Source organism: Achroia grisella, unplaced genomic scaffold, assembly GCF_030625045.1.
Source record: "Achroia grisella isolate CSIRO2021 unplaced genomic scaffold, CSIRO_AGI_Agris_v1 utg1360, whole genome shotgun sequence".
Classification (NCBI taxonomy): domain Eukaryota; kingdom Metazoa; phylum Arthropoda; class Insecta; order Lepidoptera; family Pyralidae; genus Achroia; species Achroia grisella.
Genome location: NW_026712626.1, coordinates 3188091 through 3210707, shown reverse-complemented (window position 1 = coordinate 3210707; position 22617 = coordinate 3188091). Strand labels below are relative to the sequence as shown.

The following is a 22617-nucleotide window of genomic DNA, read 5'->3' as shown; positions in this document are numbered from 1 at the left end:
TCTCAATTGAATCTGTATACTGAACTGGACGGTAGGGAAAAATATTAATACAAAATATTTTACGTTCATAAGTGGCTGAAATGCCTGAATAAATTATTTTTTATTTTATTTGATTTACGACAGCCTAATAGTGATGTGCCCGATTTAACCTCAAAACTAGGTTGAAATATCAACCAGTATAAGATACGTGGTTTAATAAAACGAATCGCAGATTAATAAATAAGGTCAATTAGCTAATTATAATATTATAGTTATGCATTAAGCGTGTTAGCAAATGTCGCAGTGGTCTGCCCACGTGGCATTGAATATTAACAAGCATTGCCAACATTGTAGTCTGATTACTTGGGAACCAGCAAAAAAAAATCGTACATACGGAAGAAAATCTTTGTTCTACACCACTACCATTAGCATGTGTGAGACCATAAATGTTCAGTGCGGAAATCTTAGTAATCTGATCATCGCTACTGGAAGCGTTACGACCTGCTCTATTGGTGATCAAGCTGCGATTGAGTCAACAACCATATTACGACACGTGTTTCGTCTCTCAACGTCATCACCCTACATTGAATAGAGCTTGGATAAAATTTAAAGTCTTTTCATCAAGAAAGGCTTTGATCATAAATATACAGTGCAGAGACCTGACCAACGCTGCTGGAAGCGTTACCTCTATTAGTGATCAAATTCTGACCGTTATTGAGTCTACACCCATATTGCGACACGAGGCGTCATCAGACATTAAATAGAGTTCGAATATAGTTGGAAGTTTAGAGTTGACTGCGACTAGTAGCTGATGACACCAAATTTCCTAAAATATAACCTATTTTAGACCCAAACCTATGGTTCTGTAAGCTGTAATTCGGTTTAAGGCTAAAATAGACAGTGAGATTACAGGATAAGAGGCATGACATCTTAGTCCTCTAGAATGGCAATGTACCAAGGTGCTTTGGTTATAGTCTTTAGCACTTTATTTTAGTAACGCTGTATTATTTCAATATTGAGGCAATAAACATCATTTTCGGGTCCAGCTTGCCACTCTAATTCAATAAGAAAATAAATAAACTTTGTAAATGTTCGTGTGACAGAGAGATCCGAGTAGAAAGAGTAGGCAGAATGACTAACTTGTTAGGTAGTGAGTGATTCACAGATGCACCTAATGTTATGTAAGGTATTGTAATGCAATACCTACTGTAGAATGACAAGGAATAATGTATGTAGTGAGCAATATTTGAAGGGATCCATTATTTTTCTTGTCGGTGGGACGTTTAAAAAGAACTATGGATTTTATTGTCTTTTCTTTTGTGGATAAAGAAAACTGGCCCTAGGGTAAATTGTCATTTCGGGGCTATTTTTCAGTCTTGACATATAGTTTGTGTTTGGTAGTTTTAAATATTATGGGACGTGTCTAGGTTGCCTAACCCTAAGTGTACTCCGGTCTTCATCCCATTACTTGGAGTCGGCGAAGTATATCCTCTTTCTTCATTGATCCCTATCGGCCGTCATATCTGAGCTTACTCTCCTTTGATACATATCACCTTTCACACAGTCCATCCCTCAGTCCGGCAGTCCTCTCACTTCCTCTCACTTTCCATCCATCCACGTTAAATTTACCACTAATTTGCCAAGATGGTTTCAAGGGTGTACTGCGTGGAGGTAGATCTGACATGGTACCGTGTTAGCAATGGGGTTATTAGTCCACATTGATAACAATCCCATTCTGCCCTAAATCTACCCTAGTAAAAAATATCTAGCTTAGGGGCCCAAGATAGATATTTTTGTAGGTGCAGCGGGAGCTAAGAGGCTAAATCAGATAATACAGTTTAATTTACATTACATTATATTATGGGGAAACTATAAACCAGGACTGTACCGCTCAAAGTAGAAATGATTGGTCACATGCTAACCGCTCTTCGTAATTGTTTACATTGGATGAATTCCTAATGAGTCAACATACATCCTTTAGTATTAGTAATGAGCCACGTAATGACGGATCGAGACATCCTGTGCTCCTATCAGCTTCCGGTCGTTCCCAAAAATATATCTCCGATTACTGTTACCCTATCCGGGAGAAGTTTTTGAGTAATTAGGACAAGTAATAGTAATATTTCAGGACAGTTCTATTAGGCACATTTTTTTGGAAAATAAATAAATAACCCTGGACAACTAATACAGCGCCATCTAGTCTCAGGGTAAGCAGAGCGTTCTAATAATAATAATCATTTTTATATGTCTCAAATGAAATTTAAAAATAAAGAAGGAGACAAAACGTTCTATAACTCAGTGGGGGCAGTGAGTCCACCCTCTCTGCTATTCTGTTATAGCCTTTACTAGTAAATTAATACAATAAGAGATCGACGACGACGATAGAGCACTTTAAGTTCTAAACTATTACTAACAAAGTAAACATAAAAATTGACAATAACTTAACAAGATTACAAACTTATGGGTACTAGACAACTGACATAAATACTTAGATTTTTTTACATACATAATATACATAGAAAACATACACACCAATACCGTTTTACTCGTGAATACTTTATTTGTCAATTACATAAAAAAGCAAAAGGCGACTTTCTAACCGGTTTCTCATTAATATTATAAAAATAATAACCGGTAATTTGAATGATGACCCCATCACTATATGTGTGATTTATTAACATTTTCTTTTGCCAATAAATATTCATGTTTTTTTTTATAAATGGGAATACTAACAAGCTGACCACCTGATGGTAAGTGGTAACAGTCGCATATATACATAAGTTCTTCTCAATTGAATCTGTACTGAACTGGACGGTAGGGAAAAAATTATAATACAACTAGCAGACCCGGCCACGCGTTGTTCTGGCTAAGGTTCTTGAAATAATATTGCGACTATAAATTGAGATGTAAGCTATCCTATCTTTCAAGTTGGATCAAATTGCACACAATGTGCAACACAAATTTGCAATCGTTTCAGTAGCTTAGGAGTCCACCGCGGACAAACAATGTGATACGTAATTTTTATATATATATAAAGATATATTTGACGTTCATAAGCAGCTAAAATGTCCTACATGAATAAATGATTTTTTAATATGAACAGCACTACGGACATTACGTTATCATGTGACCCCATTTCGGAGGACCAAAATGACTTTTATCTAGTAATTTTTTTTTAAATTTCCCTTCCACTTCTAGAGTTTGTTTGTTTAAACACACAAACAAACTCTTGAGCCTTATTGTATTGTTTTTTATGAATGATAATGGAATTTTGCTCCCGTCTGCGCTAACTGTTTACGCTGGCGAAGCACCAGTGGAGGATGATAAGATGAGTATGAAGTCAAGTCAGCACATATTGGCAAATAGTAATTTACCACAATTTCCAGGGGAAACCGCTCGGTGGTCAACCTGACATGGTACATTGCTGGTAATGGGGTTAGTGATGGAGATATTCAGTGGAATATATACAGCAGCAAATATAATTGATTCTTTATCTGATTCAGTTGCACGTTACATATCAACTGTTACTTAGCAACATGATTACTTACTTTTTTTTTATTTCTTTTTAAATTTAGGGATTTTGTACCATCTAAGTACATGCCAGCCCCATTGTACCCTAAAACTTATCACTCCATTACTTCACCAGTGAACAAATTGCCTTAGCCGCACTGTTTGAAGGATAGATGATTACTTATTTTAAATGTGATGGTTTAGACTTTTTCTTCTTAATCAATGTGCCTAATAGTTAGCATATACCATACAGTTCTTCCTGGAAAACATCATGATAATTTCCCGGTGAATTCCAAAGTCTAGTTCATAGTTGAGTTCCAAGACTAGATGGCGCTGTGTGAATGGCCGTTGGATTAGAATGATTTTCGTTTTATTGCAAGTAATTTTTTTGTACTATTATTACTGTCAATCAGTTTAAGAGATTTTTTTACCGATAAACCGATGTATCATTACCGGTAAAACCTAATTTGCGCATCACTATGCGGTTTTATATAGACCGCGTTCGGACCCGCGGTCGTTGACCCGATGGGGTGTTTAAAATTTTAATTTTATATGCGTATATAAAAATTTTAGTAGATATAAATATATATTCATGACTCTAATCTGATCATCATCATTATCTGCTTCTTCGTTATCCCATTTATTTGGGGTCGGCGTAATGTTTTTCTCAAATTCATATTACGAGGGAACGGTTTTGGATACAGTTTTTTATTTTATTTATTTATTTATTTAATTCAGGCTACATGGCCCATATTATAAATACCTTATAGACTAACATACATAAGAAATAATAATCAAATATGTAAAATAAAATTGTCTCTATGGTCACGGCAGTGACGACGGCAATCTGCCACGGTAGCGCCGATAGACCATTTATGATCAGCCACCTGCCTGACGTTCACTCTCCTTGGATTCCCCCCCTGAAACCATCACGATAAATTCTTGGTGAATTTGTCACGAGCTAACTGACCTGACCTCATGATCAGCCTATCATCCTCCACTGATGCCCCATCAGCGTGAACCGTTAGCGCAGGCGGGAGCACCATTTCATTATCATCCATAAGAGAAACACCTAGCTACCCTCCCTGGCTTCGCAAGGGTGTACATGTGATATATATATAAACCTATCTCTTGAATCACTATCTATTGCTAACAACTGCATGAAAATCCCGGTAGCCTCTGTTCCCCTCCCTTCGCAAGGGCCAGGGGCGTGGCCGTGGGGGCTGCTTCCTCATCGACATGGCAGCCCTGAGAGCTCTGAGAAGATGCGCGTATGTATCCGTGCTACATCTCCTGACGAAGAGTGTGGGAGTATTAAAAGAAGAGTAGTAGAGTATAAGAGACCCATCTATTGAGATGGGTCCTCGTCGTCGGAGCGGGAGAATGCAAGAATTTTTTTCTTATTGGATTTTCCCATCCCAAGAATAGAATAGAATAGAAAATCATTTATTCAAATAAACTTACATTGAAGCACTTTTGAATAGTCATAACATTTTTTTTTTTTTTAATCTACCGCTCATTCGGAATGCTGTCTCATCACAAGAAGAACAAGCAAGAAACTTGTGTGTTGCTCTTTTAAATAATTTATTCTTACTTACAATTTAAGTTTAAGTGTGTGAATACAAACCACCGATTAGCACTAATTCAATTAAATAAAAAGAAAAAAATTCTTGCATTCTCCCTCAGCTCCGACGGCGAGGACCCATCTCAACGATGGGCTGCTTTTATTGCGGGTTTTGGGCTATTATTACGTGCTAAGATCTGTAACACTGCGACCTACATAGATCTATTCTGCTCGCCCTTTTCCAGAGTTCGCTACCTGGACCCGTCAGGGACAATAATTGAAGGATATTCTTAGGAGCGATGGTTTTTATCTCCTCAGAGGATAGAGTGTAAACTTTCCAAAGGAGATATTACGTTTATGCATGAGTGGGCTACAACCACATAGGATGTGTAGTGGCGTTTCATCATGGCATCTCTTTCAATCGACAAGACTGACAGCTTTGTATGAGAGTGGATGAAGAGTTGTGTAAGGGTACTTCAGTCAATTGTAACTGTCTACCCCGGGACGGGCGTGAAGATATATACAGTAGTGCGTCACAAATTAATAGTTAACAAGTGGACATGTAGGGTTGTCACATTCTGGTTTTGGAACTTTGGAAATTTTGTATCCATTAATTTAACCAGCCCTATAGCAACCAGTGACAATAACTAAACTAGTGTAGATAGAACATAAAATAAATTGAAAATGATAGAAAATCGATATATTGAAATAAATCTATACGTATGTATAAAATTGGAATGTCTGTTTGTAATATTGAAATAACCATTTTTTACAACATGGATTTGAATATAATTACGATACATACACCAAAATAGCATTTTTTACAATTTTTGTCTATCTGTCTTTTTGTTCCGGCTAATCTCTGAAATGGCTCTGATCTCGCTTACCCCGGGGTGGGGTTGTACTAACAATTTACCATGTCAGGTTGACCTGGTTGACGCGGGTCCGTCTGGAAACCATCGAGATAATTTCTTGGTGAATTTGTCACGTTGGGCTAAGTGACTTGACCGCATGCTCATCTTATCCTCCACTGGTGCCCCGCCAGCATAGACTGTTAGCGCACAATGCATAATTCATGCATGCACATGCACAATTTCATTATCAACCCTAAAAAACTCCCCTTGAAACTCACGCAAGTGCCCAGGATATAATTCTGTACTTGGCAACCCTACGCAGCAGTGTAGATCTCTCACTCCCATCCCCTTCACATTTTTTCCCTCAAATGCCCAGGATATATTTCTGTATTTGACAACCCTACGCGGTATAGTCGGTTTTTTGGGCCTTAGGCAATTGACCGTGTTCGCGGGTCATTGGACCCATGACCGAGGTCCTTACGTCTTATTGTGGCTATAAATCGATATTGCTACTCATCAGGGTTCCGTATTAAGTAGCAATTAGGGTTCCTTCGAATTACTCCTAAAGGTTGTTAGTTCAAATCTAGCAAGAGATAATTCTTTATTCACATACTAGCTACACTGTACATGTATCTAAATATATATAACTCAAACATGACTGACATAATGATCTATCAACGCACAGCCTAAACCACTGGACGGATCGGGCTGAAATTTGGCATGCAGGTAGATATTATGACGTAGGCATCCGCTAAGAAAGGATTTTGATTCATTCTACCCCCAAGGGGATAAAATAGGGTATGAAAGTTTGTATGAAACTTTGTCAATTTTAAACCGATCGGGCTGAGACTTTGCATGCATAAATCTACTATGACGTAGGCATCCCCTAAGAAAGGATTTTGCTAAATTCCACCCCTAAGGGGATTTGCCCGCGGCTGCGCTCGCGTTAATTTATCCCTTTAGGGGTAGAATTAATCAAAATCCGTTCTTAACGGATGCCTACGTCATAACATCTACCTGCATGCCAAATTTCAGCCCGATCCGTCCAGTGGTTTAGGCTGTGCGTTGATAGATCACTATGTCAGTCACCTTTGAGTTATATAGAAGTGTGAATACAAACTACCAAATAGCACAAATTCATTAGAGTCAAAATATTGCATACACAATGAACTGATTAAGTAACTAAATGAGATAAATCATTCGTAGTGCTTGGAACAGACGTCCAGAGAGTCCCTATAAGCACCTGTTCACGAGTATGACGGAAATTTTTGACGATGTTTGTAGTGATGTTGATGTATAAACATGTGAGTTTTTTATTTATTTAGGTTTTATAAAAAAAATTGGGCCAATGATGTCCATTGCAAATACTCCATTCCCTCTATTATTAGGCCCATATTTTATGGAAATCTCTATAAATAACCAACCGTTTTGGTGTCCGTGCTTCACCGAATGGAAAATGTATTGATAGCCGGCCCAGTTTGGTTACATACTGACCAGATTGTTACGAATACCATGTTACAAGTCGCCAGTTCGATTCCAGTTACGATAATAAATCCGAGGGGGAGGTGGCAAACGAGCATACGACCCATCTGATGGTAAATAGTTACAGTAGCCTATGGACGCCTGAAACACTATTCGAGTATATATAATTGAATTAGAGCTAATTGGTAGTTTGTATTCACACACTTCTTAAAATGTAACGTAACAATAAAATTATTTAAAAGAGCAACGTAACGTTAAGTATGATTGTTTGTATAGGTCTAGGTGATTTCTATGTATATTATGTATGTATTTACAAAAAAAAATGTATCTATGTATTTATATCAGTTGTCAAGTACCAATAACACAAGCTTTAGCTAGCTTAACTTGGCTCTAGATGGCGCTGTGTGAATTGTTATTGTTAACTGTACATTAATATAAGACTGTTAAGTTCTTGGTATTTGGTAATGTATATTAATACATATATGGAACTAGCTATTCCTGCGACTTCGTTCACGAGGAATTTAACTTTATTTTTCTAAAATAAAAGTAGCCAAGTTACTCCTTATTGCATTAGCTACCTACCAAAAAAGTCCCGTCAAAATCGGTCCAGCCATTTCACAGATTAGCTGTAAAAAACAGACAGACAGACAAACATTGTAAAAAATGTTATTTTGGTGTATGTACCGTATTTATATTCATATGCATGTAGTAAAAGGCGGTTATTTCAATATTACAAACAGACACTCCAATTTTATTTATATGTATAGATGTATAGATTAAAAATATACAGTTTAAAAGAGCAACAGGCAAGGCTTTTTGCAAATCATTCTTATAAAGCAATACTTTAGAATTGTGAGTTGTGTTGTGAAATACCTTTTAGTATTGCAAAATGTATAATTTTATTGCATATCGTACTTCATTTTCAATTAGAAATTCATTTACATCATTGCAAATCTAAATATATATAACACATATAATACATATAACATTAAATTCCCGTACATAGTTATATATATATATATATGGTGAGATATATATATGAGATGACTGACGTAGTGATCTATCAACGCACAGCTCAAACCACTGGACGGATCGGGCTGAAATTTGGCATGCAGGTAGATGTTATGATGTAGGCATCCGCTAAGAAAGGATTTTGATTATTTATGGGGTATAAAATAGGGGATAAAAGTTTGTATGAAACATTGTCAATTTTAAACCGATCAGACTGAGACTTTGCATGCATAAAGCTACTATAATTTAGGCATCCCCTAAGAAAGGATTGTGGTAAATTCCACCCCTAATGGGATAAAATAGGGGATGAAAGTTTGTATGAAACTTTGTCAATTTTAAACCGAGAGGGCTGAGACTTTGCATGCTAAAGCTACTATGACGTAAGCATCCCCTAAGAAAGGAAACAAAAGTAAAGCCGCAAAAACTATATAATAGTACTTCGTAACGCGAACGAAGCCGTGGGCAAAAGCTAGTTAAAACTAAAAGCGATCTACTCCGGTTTCGCATTGGATGTATTGCCAATTTATTTTAATTTCGGCTTACCTGTACTATAAAATGAACCCCCTCCGATCGATTAAATATAAGATGTAGGAGAAATCATTAGAACTCTCCATAGTAATTTAAGAGGAAACACGTTTGTTGAAACATTAGAAAAATCGGTATTTTATTATTTTATAATTGTAGAGCTGTCTCTCAGTGCTTTGATTGCCTGAACAGACGTCACTTTTCCCCCTCCGATCGATCCTCCGTCCAATTGAAACGGGGATCGATATTACGACGGCCTGAGCCGAGGTTCGAACCCCTAGGGGTGCCCTCAGACTAAAGTCGTATCCGTCAGGCGGGAGTCGGCCTTCAGCCGCTCCATAAGTCCTTCCTTTGGTTTGGAGTGTCATCTGCATTCGCTCCTATGGTCCGGTGAAGCTGTAAAGGCCAGCTGCGGCCAACAGCATATAGTCCGAAAAGAAAAATGTGTTTCTTGTCAGTTTTCATCTCGAAAGTACGCACCGAACTGACGGTAGATTTGACATATCATAAAATTAAATTCAAAATCATTTATTCATCATGTAGGACATTTTAGCCGCTTATGAACGTAAAATTTTTTATATTATAATCGTTTCCCTACCGTCCAATCCAGTATACAGATTCAATTGAGAAGAACTGGCAAGAAACTCAATTGAATTTCTTTTTTTTAAAGCCACTTTATTTACAATGTATATTTATATAGGTGTGTACGTCTAACATTAAATGAAAATCCCGTGCATGAACAACTATTGCCATACACGCTCGTCATTCAAGTAATCGTTTAGTGAGTAATAGGCTTTGCTCAGTAAATATGATTTAACAGATATTTTGAATTTATTTAAGAGTAATTCCAATATATCTTTTGGTATCTAATTGTAAGTTTTTATACCGATTCCCATAAGAGTCTAATAGTCCTACATGACGATATTTTGATTTGATTTGATTTGAATTCTGCTGTATAAAGAACTGACGTCACTTCTAACTGTATCTACATATAGAATTTATATATCTGAACACCTATAATTTGTTTTGCGTGTTGTAACTTTCGCTATTAACGAAGCACACGCGATAACAGTAGTTATTACTCGTTATAACCGACTTCCAAATATGGTGGATCATTACTTAATGCATTTGTTTTATTTTATTCTTATTTATTTTATTCTTTATTGCACGATCTAATATATGCAATTGGCGAGCTTAATGCCATATGGACTTCTAATAGCTAACCATTGGGTGAAAACAGAAAGCGGTTGAAGGACAGTAATAGGAGAACATATATTATTTGTATTTACTTAACTTAGTTATATATTATATGTAATTAGTAATATGCTTACATTACAATAATATATATATATGCCCTTGAGGTAAGACGAAACATCACTTCTGGAGTTCATATATAAAATAATCAAGGGAATTAGATGTGATCCAAATATCTTGGGTCTGATCAGCTTTCAGGTCCCAGAAATTAATAAACGCGATCGTAAACATATAATATTTGCTCTGCCTTGCAGAACCTCAGGTGCTGGTCATGCACCAATCCCAAGAGCACCTCGTCTGCTTAATGAGGTATCTGTAATTTGTCAACTTGACATATTTAACTGTACTGCCCCAGAGTTTCACAGAGCGGTAACAAGTTTTGTGGAGTCACAATATTAGAATAGGTATTATTATTGTTATTGTAATTTCTATATATATATAGAAAAGCTATTGTTACTATAATTATTATTACTATTAATGTATGTATTGCGTTAGTTTAATCCTTGATGAGTGCATTGGTATTATACTGTAATACTCACCGAGAGCATGTAAATAAATAAATAAATAAATATACGTAATTAAATGCTTGCTATAATAGATACTATATATATATACATACAAAGAAATATATATATCTATACATATAAATAAAATTGGAGTGTCTGTTAGTAATATTGAAATAACCGTTTTTACTACATACATATGAATATAAATACGGTACTTATACCAAAATAATATTTTTTACAATTTGTCTGTCCATCTTTTTGTTCCGGCTAATCTCTGAAATGGCTGGACCGATTTTGACGGGACTTATTGGCAGATATCTTATGTAATACTACTTTTATTTTAGAAAAATAAAGTTAAATTCCATGCGGACAAAGTCGCGGGTACAGCTAGTATCTAAATAGAAATAGAAATAGAAATAGAAATAATCTTTATTCAAATAAACTCATTACAAGCACTTTTGAATAGTCATATTTTGATTCTACCACTCATTCGGAATGCAGATTCATCACAAGAAGAATGACCAAGAAACTTATTTGTTGCTCTTTTTAATAGATGTTTTTTTTTATATAAATAATTACAGTGTAAATAGTACCTTAAATGTATAAATAAATAAATAAATTTATTTTGTATGTCTGTCCTCTGTCATTAGCATACCAACATGAGACCAATATTATTCAGAGCAGAAACCTGACCACAATCAACACTAGGCTTCCAAGCTATATCCGATCTGTATTCATTGCCTGATGATGCCTCGTTCAGAGACAAAACACGTGTCGCAATATGGACATAGACTCAGTAGCGGCCGGAATTTGATCACCACAAATTTTAACCAGTGGAGGATGATAAGATGAGCACGAGGTCACGTCAGTTAGCACATCTTGATTAATTTACCACGATGGTCTCCTTTGTGAACCGCGTGGAGGTCGACCTATCATGGTGGACCTTTACCCCTCAATAAATACATCTTTATCTATATAATTACCAGATTCATTGCGTTCCTCATCTAATTCTTCCTTATCATTTATTTGTGGTCGTCATAATATGTTTTTCTCTTCCATTCATCTCTGTTCGCAGTCATCTCGTTATTTACTCCCTTTCTTACCATATCATCTTTCACACAGTCCATCCATCTCTTTTTCGGCCTTCCTCTGTCCTTATAACCATCAACATTCATATGTAACACCTTTTTTAAAATTTTATCTTCATTCCTACGCATTACATGCCCATACCACGATAGACGATTACTCTTCAACCTCTCACACACTTGACACAAGCGCCACTTTCAAGATTCATTGCGCGTATTGAACTGGCTACCATAAGAATGTAAGGCAGTGTATCGTCAATGTTGTTCTGACCGAATCTAGAGGTATATGCTATGTCCTTCACACAAATAACAGAGAGAAAGGTACTATTAACTTAGATTGCCTATTTTCCGGCCGCGGTTTCACTTGCATAAATTATATAAGTTTCAATGTGAAACCGGTTGTAATTAGTTACTATTGAAGTACGTGAAATATAGTAGGTTCACTAGAGAGTTACTTTATCAGAGTTTTTATACTCAAATGGCAATATGGCAACATCAACATTATCATACAATTGTGGATATGGTTACTGTACCAATGGTACCTACTTCCTAATGTGAAACATTTAGCTGACTGTACCAACGGTCCCTAATGTGAAACATTTAGTTGACTGTACCAACGGTCCCTAATGTGAAACATTTAGTTGACTGTACCAACGGTCCCTAATGTGAAACATTTAGCTGACTGTACCAACGGTCCCTAATGTGAAACATTTAGCTGACTGTACCAACGGTCCCTAATGTGAAACATTTAGCTGACTGTACCAACGGTCCCTAATGTGAAACATTTAGTTGACTGTACCAACGGTCCCTAATGTGAAACATTTAGTTGACTGTACCAACGGTCCCTAATGTGAAACATTTAGTTGACTGTACCAACTGTCCCTAATGTAGAACATTTAGTTGACTGTACCAACGGTCCCTAATGTGAAACATTTAGTTGACTGTACCAACGGTCCCTAATGTGGAACATTTAGTTGACTGTACCAACGGTCCCTAATGGGAAATATTTAGTTGACTGTACCAACGGTTCCTAATGTGAAACATTTAGTTGACTGTACCAACGGTCCCTAATGTGAAACATTTAGTTGACTGTACCAACGGTCCCTAATGTGAAACATTTAGTTGACTGTACCTACGGTTCCTAATGTGAAACATTTAGTTGACTGTACCAACGGTCCCTAATGTGAAACATTTAGTTGACTGCACCAACGGTCCCTAATGTGAAATATTTAGCTGACTGTACCAACGGTCCCTAATGTGAAACAGACTGTACCAACAGTCCCTTATGTCCCCTCCGATCGATCCCCCGTCCAATTCAAACGGAGATCGAAATTACGACGGCCTGATCCGAGGTTCGAACCCCTAGCGGTGCCCTCAGACTAAAGTCGTATCCGTCAGGCGGGAGTTGGCCTTCAGCCGCTCCATAAGTCCTTCCTTTAGTTTGGAGTGCCATCTGCACTCGCCCCCTATCGTCCGGTGAAGCTGTAAAGGCCAGCTGCGGCCAACAGCATTAGAGTAGCTGTAGTTGTTAGTAATTTAGTTGACTGTACCAATGGTCCCTAATGTGAAACATTTAGCTGACTGTACCAAGGTTCCTATACTGAACAACCATGACCTTTTGCTATAATTGCTCGCCTAGGCCGATGACACGGCGAATGATGTCATCATTTCTTTCGTTACTTCACGCGCAGAATGATTTTAGTCTAATATTTTTTTTTATAGATGGATGGACTACCTGTTCCCGTGACTTCGACAGGAATTTAACTTTATTTTTCTAATATATAAACAGCCTAAGTTACTCCTTATTACATTAGCTACCTGCCAATGAAAGTCCCGGCAAAATCGGTCCGGCCATTTCAGAGATTATCCGGAACAAACAGACAGACAGTCAAAATATGTAAAAAAAGTTATTTTAATGTATGTACCGTATTTACATTCATATGCATGTAGTAAAATCGGTTATTTCGATTTTACAAACAGACACTGCAATTTTATTTATATGTATAGATAAACGTAAATAAAAACAATGTATTTTTAATTAGAGATGAAATCATTATATACAAAAAAAACAACAGAATAATAAATAAATAAAAAAAATATAATAATAATAAAAAAATCAATACAAAATTTTTTTTTTATACTATGATGGTGGCAATCAAGCATACGGCCCATCTGATGGTAAATGGTTACCGTAGCCTATAAACGCCTGAAACACCAGGGGTGTCACGTGCGCGTTGCCGACCTTTAAGAAACCTTAATATACTCTTCTTAAAAAACCCCATGCTGTAGTCTCGTGGGAAAACCTCGGCAGGTAGTTCATTCCACAATCTAAGTGTACGCGGGAGGAAGCTCCTCTGAAACCGCACTGTTCGGGACCACTTAGGTTGCAGCGTGTGGGGATGAATTCCCTGTCGATGGCGAGCGGTGCGGTGGTTAAAGGTGGCTGTCGGGATCATGTCGAACAATTCCTCAGAATACAAAATAATAACAAAGTACAATGCATTTCCTATAAACCACTACGGAGCATCGTCACCGCGTCACTGTGTACTGATGGGTGATAAGGGGCCCATCTCAGCATTATGCCATGACAAAAGCCACGACGCTGATTTTCCGTGTTTGGGCCGTGTGAGGAATCGAACCCGCGACCATCGGAAGTAAGGCGGTGTGCAAAACTGCTATACCAACGTCGCCATCGTTTAAATATAATTTCAGTTCAAAATATCTTTATTCATGTAGGTCTATTACAGACTCTTATGATATGTCAAATCTACCGTCAGTTCGGAATGATTTCAAGATGAGAAGAACTGACAAGAAACTCAGCTCGTATTCTTTTCAAATAAATGTTGTACATGTTTACAATAATACAGACTTATTATAAATTCAAATTTGGGAGAATAGAGTGACCATCAGCATATGCTATTGCAAAAGCAAATAGTCTAATCAGAGTTCGCAACCAAAAAGACCAGTCCCCACAAGCAGAACCCGTTCACGAGTATGACGGATGAGCCAGCCATCATTGCACTCAACCATATTAGAGGGAGCACATCGACCCGGCCCACCACGCCGCCACAAGTTTGAACTTTATAGCGAGCATGACTGTTTCAAGTTACTCCACTACGTCATTTATATTATTTACAGCATAAACTGTACCAATCACAGTTTTCACCCATTACAATATTTAATTTACATTATTTAAATTACAATATGTCATTACTAAATTTATAATAAGTTTCTTTATTGTTTATTATATTATCTATGTCAATGGGAAAGTTATATACCTCATAACAATGGTTAAAATTGTAATTAAGTCCACACATTGTAGTCATTTAAGTAGTCGTTTATTTTATAATAAGCTTTAGAGCAAAGTGTATTTTTTACATGTATCTTAAATTTGCCTTCATTGAAATTCAAAACATTATCAGGCAATTTATTATAAAAACGTATACAATGTCCCAAGAAAGATGTACTTACTTTTTTGAGACGAAAATTACGCATATATAATTTATTTTTATTCCTTGTATTAAAACCGCGTAAGTGACTATTCTTTGTAAATAAATTTAAGTTTTTACGTATAATAGTAAGATAATATTAGTAAGACGTTTAAAAGATGTAATATTTTTACCGGTCGCCAACGTTTTTTTGCCAGTTTTTTCTGCACTCTAATTATGATTTTGGCTGATCTCCGTCTTTGTTCGCCTACACGGCAAAAAAGGGGTTACAGACCCCACGAGGTGAGCTGGGGGTTATTGAATATAACCTTTATCTAAGCATTATGTTAGGACCTTTACAATAAATAAATAATTTCAAATTTTCAATGACTTAATAAAAAATTAATAGACGACCTCGGTGGTCTAGCGGTTAAGCACACCGGTTTAAGTCCGACGGTCGCGGGTTCGATTTCTCGTGCGGTGCAAACATTTGTATTCATGAGTATGATTGTTTGTATCGGTCTGGGTGTTTTCTATGTATATTATGTATGTATTTAAAAAAGAGGTATCTATGTATTTATATCAGTTGTCTAGTACCCATAACAAAAGTTCTGCTTGCCGTGGGACTAGACGGCGCTGTGTCAATTGTCCGATTACATACTTTCCAACACTAACTTCAATTGAGTTTCTTGCCAGTTCTTCTCAATTGGATCTATATACCGGACTGGACGGTAGGGAAAAAATTAAAATTATGAGTATGATTCTTTATATTGTTTTTGGTGTTTTTAATATAAATTGTAATAATAGCAATGTGCGAGCACAACCACATTGTGGAATCACCTTCCAGCAATTTCCGAACCGATACGATATTGAAACCTTCAAGAAAAGAGCTTATTCCTTCTTAAAAGGCCGACAAGGTACTTGCAATTCCCTGGTGTTGCGGGTGCTCATGGGCGGCGGTAATCACTTACCATCAGGTGAGCCGTATGCTCGTTTGTCCCCTGTGTTATATAAAAAAATCGAACCTGCAACCATTGGAAGTGAAGCGTTGTGTTCTTAATAAGTATGCTTTCTTTCTTTTATTAAGAAACTGAAAACGAACAAAGAAAGGTCATCACACTTGTAATGATTCATATATTACAGTTTTCATGAATCATTACTTCCTGAAACTTCAAACGCCGTAATTCAGGGAACATATATGCTTGAAATTTTCGCAGAACGCAATCGTGGGTTCTATTCTCGCGTAGAGTAACCTGTTTGCAACTTCTTGCATTGCCATCTAAATATATATAACTCAAAGGTGACTGACGTAGTGATCTATCAACGCACAGTCCAAACCACTAATGAAAGTTTATATCAGACTTTGTCAATTTTAAACCGATCGGGCTGAGACTTTGCATGCATAAATCTACTATGACGTAGATCCTCTAAGAAAGGATTGTGGTAAATTCCACCCCTAAGGGGATAAATTAACGCAAGCGAAGCCGCGGGCAAAAGCTAGTATTTGATAGACGGTAAACGGTTATTTTTCTTTATCAATGATAACGAGTCGAAGAGTTTTTTTTATGGATGACTAGCTGTACCCGCGTTAAATTTCAATAAAAATATAGTCTATGTGTTATTCTGATGCCTAAGCTATATTACTGTAAAGTTTCGTCAAAATCCGTTCAGTAGTTTTTGCGTGAAAGAGTAATAAACATCCATACTTACAAAGATTCGCATTTATAATATTATTATACTCAACAGATTTTGATGAAACTTTACAGACAACTTTATAGCTTATACATCAAAATAAGATCACGCGGCTGAAACCGCGGTACACAGTAAGGCTATAATGATGTTAGTTAGTCCGACTGCACCCAGACAAAGCCGGGGCGGGCTACTAGTAATCTATGTAGAATTCTAAGAAAGTACGAGCTGTGTTTCCTGTCAGTTCTCATTTCGAAATCACGGTAGATTTGACATATCATAAGAGTCTGTAATAATAATAATAATAATAATAACTTCGGCCGACTGTGCTTCTGCCGGGGGTATGTTGCCATCTCCTCTCCTCAAGAGGGGAGATGAGAATTTTTGGAAAAAAAAAAAATAATAATAATAACACACTCACACATACATACACGCGCACACACACATACACACACTCTGCACTTACTTGGTTTCGGCCCGTAAGTGTGGAGAAAACCAGCAATAGCTGAGAAAAAATAAATAATAATAATAATCTTAGGACAATTCACACAGCGCCATCTAGACCCAAGTTAAGCTAGCTAAAGCTTGTGTTATGGGTACTAGATAACTGATACAAATACATAGATATTTTTTTTTTTGTAAATACATACATATTATATATAGAAAACACCCAGACCGATACAAACAATCATACTCATGAATACAAATGTTTGTGCCGTGCGAGGAATCGAACCCGCGACCATTGGTCGTAAAGCGGTGTACTAGACCGCTGGACCACCGAGGTCGTCATAGACCTACATGAATAAATATTTTGAATTTGTAATTACAGCACGCAATATGTGAATCGAAATCCCATAACGTTCAAGTGGCACTGAATCACCCCTAAGTTCTTTGACCGGGAGGACACTACCCCACCCCCCAGTCTAGCCAACCTGTGGAGTCACCACCAAATATCTGATAGCACAGACGACAGAGACTGCCCCAGTGTTGCCATATTAGCGGCTTTTTAACTGGAAGTGGTGGAATATCTCCACGTTTGTGAACGAAATTTGTGACTACTGGATTTTAGTGGGTGGAAAATTTAGAAAATAATTATTTATATAATTATTCTGAACAATAATTATTAAGTTACCAAAGGAACTTTATTTTTTATTGGGTTGTTTGGGCTATTGTCAGGTGCCTGTAGCACCTGTAGCACTGCGACTTACATAGATCTATTGTGCTTGCCCTTTTTCAGGTTTTCACTAGGTTATAATTGGCAGGACAAATAAGTACTTCCAAATATATAAAATTTTTATTACAATACCATGTAATATATATAAATAAATTGTAAAATTAAATTTCAAATTACAGTAGGTTTTTTAAAGCCTGGGTAGACCGCTACCCAGTGAGTTTAGCTGGCAACACTGAGTTGCAGGCAGGGCTGGCTGCAGTCCATTCCCAAACGCCGCGAGATGCGATCATCAGTTGCATCCACATAACGTCCGCGATACATTCTGCACTTTGTGATAGTTGTTTTAAGACTCAATTAGGTTTGGCAAGAATTGTGTTGTGATTTTTTTTTATAGTATCAAAACTGACCCGCTTAACTTTATCTGCAACACAATTACTTTACATTTATCATTACATTTCGCCCAATTTGCATATTTTTTTTATATTATAGCCTATTTGTTATTCTAATGTATAAGCTATATTACTGTAAAGTTTAATCAAAATACGTTTAGTAGTTTTTGCGTGAAAGAGTAACAAACATCCATCCGTACACAAACTTTAACGTTTATAATATTAGTAAGATATTAACTTTATGCAAAGTAAGGATACAATTATACTATGAAATTAATATAAATCTATAAATATATATTATATATTAATATGCCTATGATACAACAATGTGTGAGTGTACTTGTTAGACAGATCTAACAATTTGTAACGACTGTAACTGTAATACTAGAGTTAAGAACTTTAATAACAATATTAGGAAAAAAAGAACTAAGAAATTGGGCATTGATGTCAAAATAAACATATTATTATTGTTTTATAAACTTAAAAAAAATTCTCATCTCCCCTCTTAAGGAGAGGAGATGGCAACTTACCCCCGGCAGAAGTCGCCCGGGGTTCAGGGCCCCGGGCCTGTTAATTATTAATATTATTGTTTCTTAAACTTAAAAGAAAATTCTCATCTCCCCTCTTAAGAGGAGGAGATGGCAAATTACCCCCCGGCAGAATTATTCTTTATTTTTTATATTTTTTATATATTGTTATTCTTTATTTTTTCTCAGCTATTGCTGGTTTTCTCCACACTTACGGGCCGAAACATTATTATTATTATTATTATATTTTTTTTTTATATTATTTTTTCTCGACTTTCGCCGGTAATCTTGGTATGTACGGGCCTAAGCCAAGTACATAACAATGTTCTATATCAGGTGGATATACAAATGTAGGCCTAATCTATCTGTAGAAACTTTCTAACAATCCGGCATGTATTTAGAACTACAGCCTTCTGTAGTTGGCAGTATATATTAGGGGGCAAGTTCAGGGTATTTAGTGACTGATGCATGTGTTTCGGTATGACACCTGTAGTTGAGAGGACGATTGGGACTATTGTTACTTTTTGTAAGTGCCAGAGTCGGGTTATTTCTGTTTGTAATTCTTTATATTTTGTTATTTTTTCGGCTATCGTATTTTGCAGGTTGTGTGTGTTGGGGACAGCGATATCAATCAGGTATCCAGTTTTGTTGGTTTTGTTTATTAGTGTAATGTCTGGCCTATTGTAATGTGTGGTTCGATCTGTGAGAATAGCACGATCAAAGTAGAGTTTAGCTGTAGAGTTCTCTAATATATTATTATTATTATTATTATTATTTCTTTATATATAATATATATATATATATATATATTATATATCTCCCTTTGATGGGGTAATAGAGTGATCATTGCGGGTAAAAATCAAAATTAATATTATTATAATGTGACTTAAAATTTAAAAAATATTTTTATTATTGCTATGTTTGGTACATAGCAATAATAAAAGTAATTTTTAAACAATATAATAAACAATTTTCTTTCTTTCTGCTGCTGTCTCATCACAAGAAGAACAAGCAAGAAACTTGTGTGTTGCTCTTTTAAATAATTTATTCTTACTTACAATTTAAGTTTAAGTGTGAAATGAATAATATAAATAGCAATATATTGCATATGTATAATGTGTATGTATGTATGTATGTGTCACATATACGGGGTCATTGTTATTCGCTAGGGGTCGCGGACGGTCGTCTATTAAGAGGTCACATTGTATGAAACAACCAAAATTTATTTCTGAAAAATATTTTTGATTAACAAGTTCATTGTCTTTGTAAGGTCGTAACAGAGACGCTGTAGTACTATATAACCTCTGAAACGGCTTGACCGATTTTTATGAAATTTTATATGCATATTCAGTAGGTCTGAGAATCGGCTACTATCTATTTTTCATACCCCTAAGTGGTAAGGGTTAACCCTAACTTAATTTTCATTTATTGGGCATTTTTTTTTATTATGTGTCATTAAAAAATACATACAACCCAAAATTTTCACTCTTCTATCATCAACCCCTATTTTTTTATAGCGTTATTAATTTATATGACAAAACAACGTTTGCCGGGACAGCTAATTGTTTTATATATATAATGATATAAATAATAATGTCAATATATATTATATACATATATATATATAAATAATCGCTCAGCTACATTTAAATACATCACGCAAAAAAACTAATCCTATATCTAATTATATCCAGATTTGATCCTACGACCGTTTTGTAAGTCGCGGTACTTAACCACTAAGCCATAGAGGCTTCCAAGGCAACTCAATGTTATTATTTAATGGTAACTCAGTTAACGAACAATTGGAAAGTGAAAGTTCCGTTATGTCTTGACACAACCACCTTCCGTTGTAAAGAAGCGGAATTGTTGTCAATTTCATCTTTATTATACACTAGTTTTGACTTTATTTTTCTAAAATTAAAGATTTTTTATTAAATAACAGTAGCCTAAGTTACTCCTTATTACATTAGCTACCTGCCAAAAAAAGTCTCGTCAAAATCGGTCCAGCCATTTCAGAGATTAGCCGGAACAAACAGACAGACAGACAAAAATTGTAAAAAATGTTATCTTGGTGTATGTACCGTATTTATATTCATATGCATGTAGTAAAAAACGGTTATTTCAATATTACAAACAGACACTCCAATTTTATTTATATGTATAGATACATTTACATTTATATAAATATTTATTATATAAATATATTTATTACTAGCTGTACTCGCGGTTTCAGTCGTGTGAAATGTATAGCCTATGTGTTATTCTGATGTATAAGCTATATTACTGTAAAGTTTCATCAAAATCCATTCAGTAGTTTTTACGTGAAAGAGTAACAAACATCCATCCAGTTTTTCAGGAAGGGTATATTAAGGTTTCTTAAGGGACAGCAAAGCACAAGTGACAACCCTGATGTTTCAGGCATCAGGCTACGGTAACCGTTTACCATCAGATGGGCCGTATGCTTGTTTGCTACCTTCGTGGTATAAACAAATTTACGACACCTCAATTTTATTTATTTGTTTAGATAATGTGTCTATCGATAGGTTTTTTTTAATTGATGTTATATTAATTTTTTTTATTTACAAAATAGTTCCGAAAATTTTTCTTTTTTGCCCTTTTTTATATATCAGGCACAGTTTTTGTATGCTATGTTAAATAGGTTTTTTTTAAATAGCTCTTATATTATTATTTTTTACCATAATGGTCCAAAAATGCTTCTTTTTTGTATGTTTCAGACATACTGTATACTATTTTTTTATATTATATGTATAATATAAGATACGTAATCATAATATTAGCTGTGATGTACTGTGATATATGGCAATAATTTTGCAAGTGATAAACATAAGATGTTCTGCCTATTTGGAGTCAGTAAGTATGATTTATATTAATTCTAGCTTTAAAAATGATGATACTTCCATAGAACTTTTTCAACCCCTTTCAACCCCTTACAACCCCTATTGATTAATCAACAGCCTAAAAAATACGTTTCAATCTTCTAGCTTTAAATATGACGATACTTCCATACAACCTTTCATATCCCCTTTCAACCCTTTACAGCCCACTTTTATTTAATCCACGTCCTAAAAAATATGTTTTAATCTTTTAGCTTTAAAAATGACGATACTTCCATACAACCTTTCAACCCTTTACAACCCCTATTATATAATCAACGGCCTAAAATATAAGTTTGAAGATTCTAGCTTTAAAAATAACGATACTTCCATACAACCTGTCAACCCTTTACAACCCCTGTTGTTTAATCAACAGCCTAAAATATAAGTTTGAAGATTCTAGCTTTAAAAATGACGGTACTTCCATACAATCTTTCATTTCTCCTTTCAACCCCTTACAACCCAGTTTTGAAGCAATCTAAAAATCTTTATCTTTTAAACTACACAACGGATTTGAATGCAGTTTTTAGCAATAAATAGAGGGATCAAGATGATCAAGAGGAAGGTTTATATGTGTAGTACATGTAACCCTTGCGGAGCCGTGGCGGGCTATATTAAAGGTTAAACATAACTACATCTGTCTGTCTATCCATACCAAATCTCGGAAACTGTAATCAGGTGAACGCACCGCTTCCTTTGTCGTCTGCACGTTGACCTAGGCTTCGTCTAGACTCAGTCTAGACTGA

The 22617-nt window shown here is 35.8% G+C and overlaps 1 protein-coding gene across 2 annotated transcripts in view; it reads left to right on the top strand.

Annotated features, from left to right (window-relative positions):
* Nucleotides 1-22617, top strand: part of LOC131855290 (atos homolog protein A) — a 76187-nt gene that overhangs the window by 2442 nt on the left and 51128 nt on the right. The window contains exon 1 of one of the 2 annotated variants that reach the window (XM_059206542.1): nt 21763-21848. The exons of the other annotated variant lie outside the window; for it this stretch is intronic. Within the exon in view, the coding sequence (XP_059062525.1) occupies nt 21827-21848 (22 nt within the window). The 5' untranslated portion in view covers nt 21763-21826. Of the gene's footprint in view, nt 1-21762; nt 21849-22617 lie in introns of those variants that run through there. 2 annotated transcript variants of the gene reach the window in all.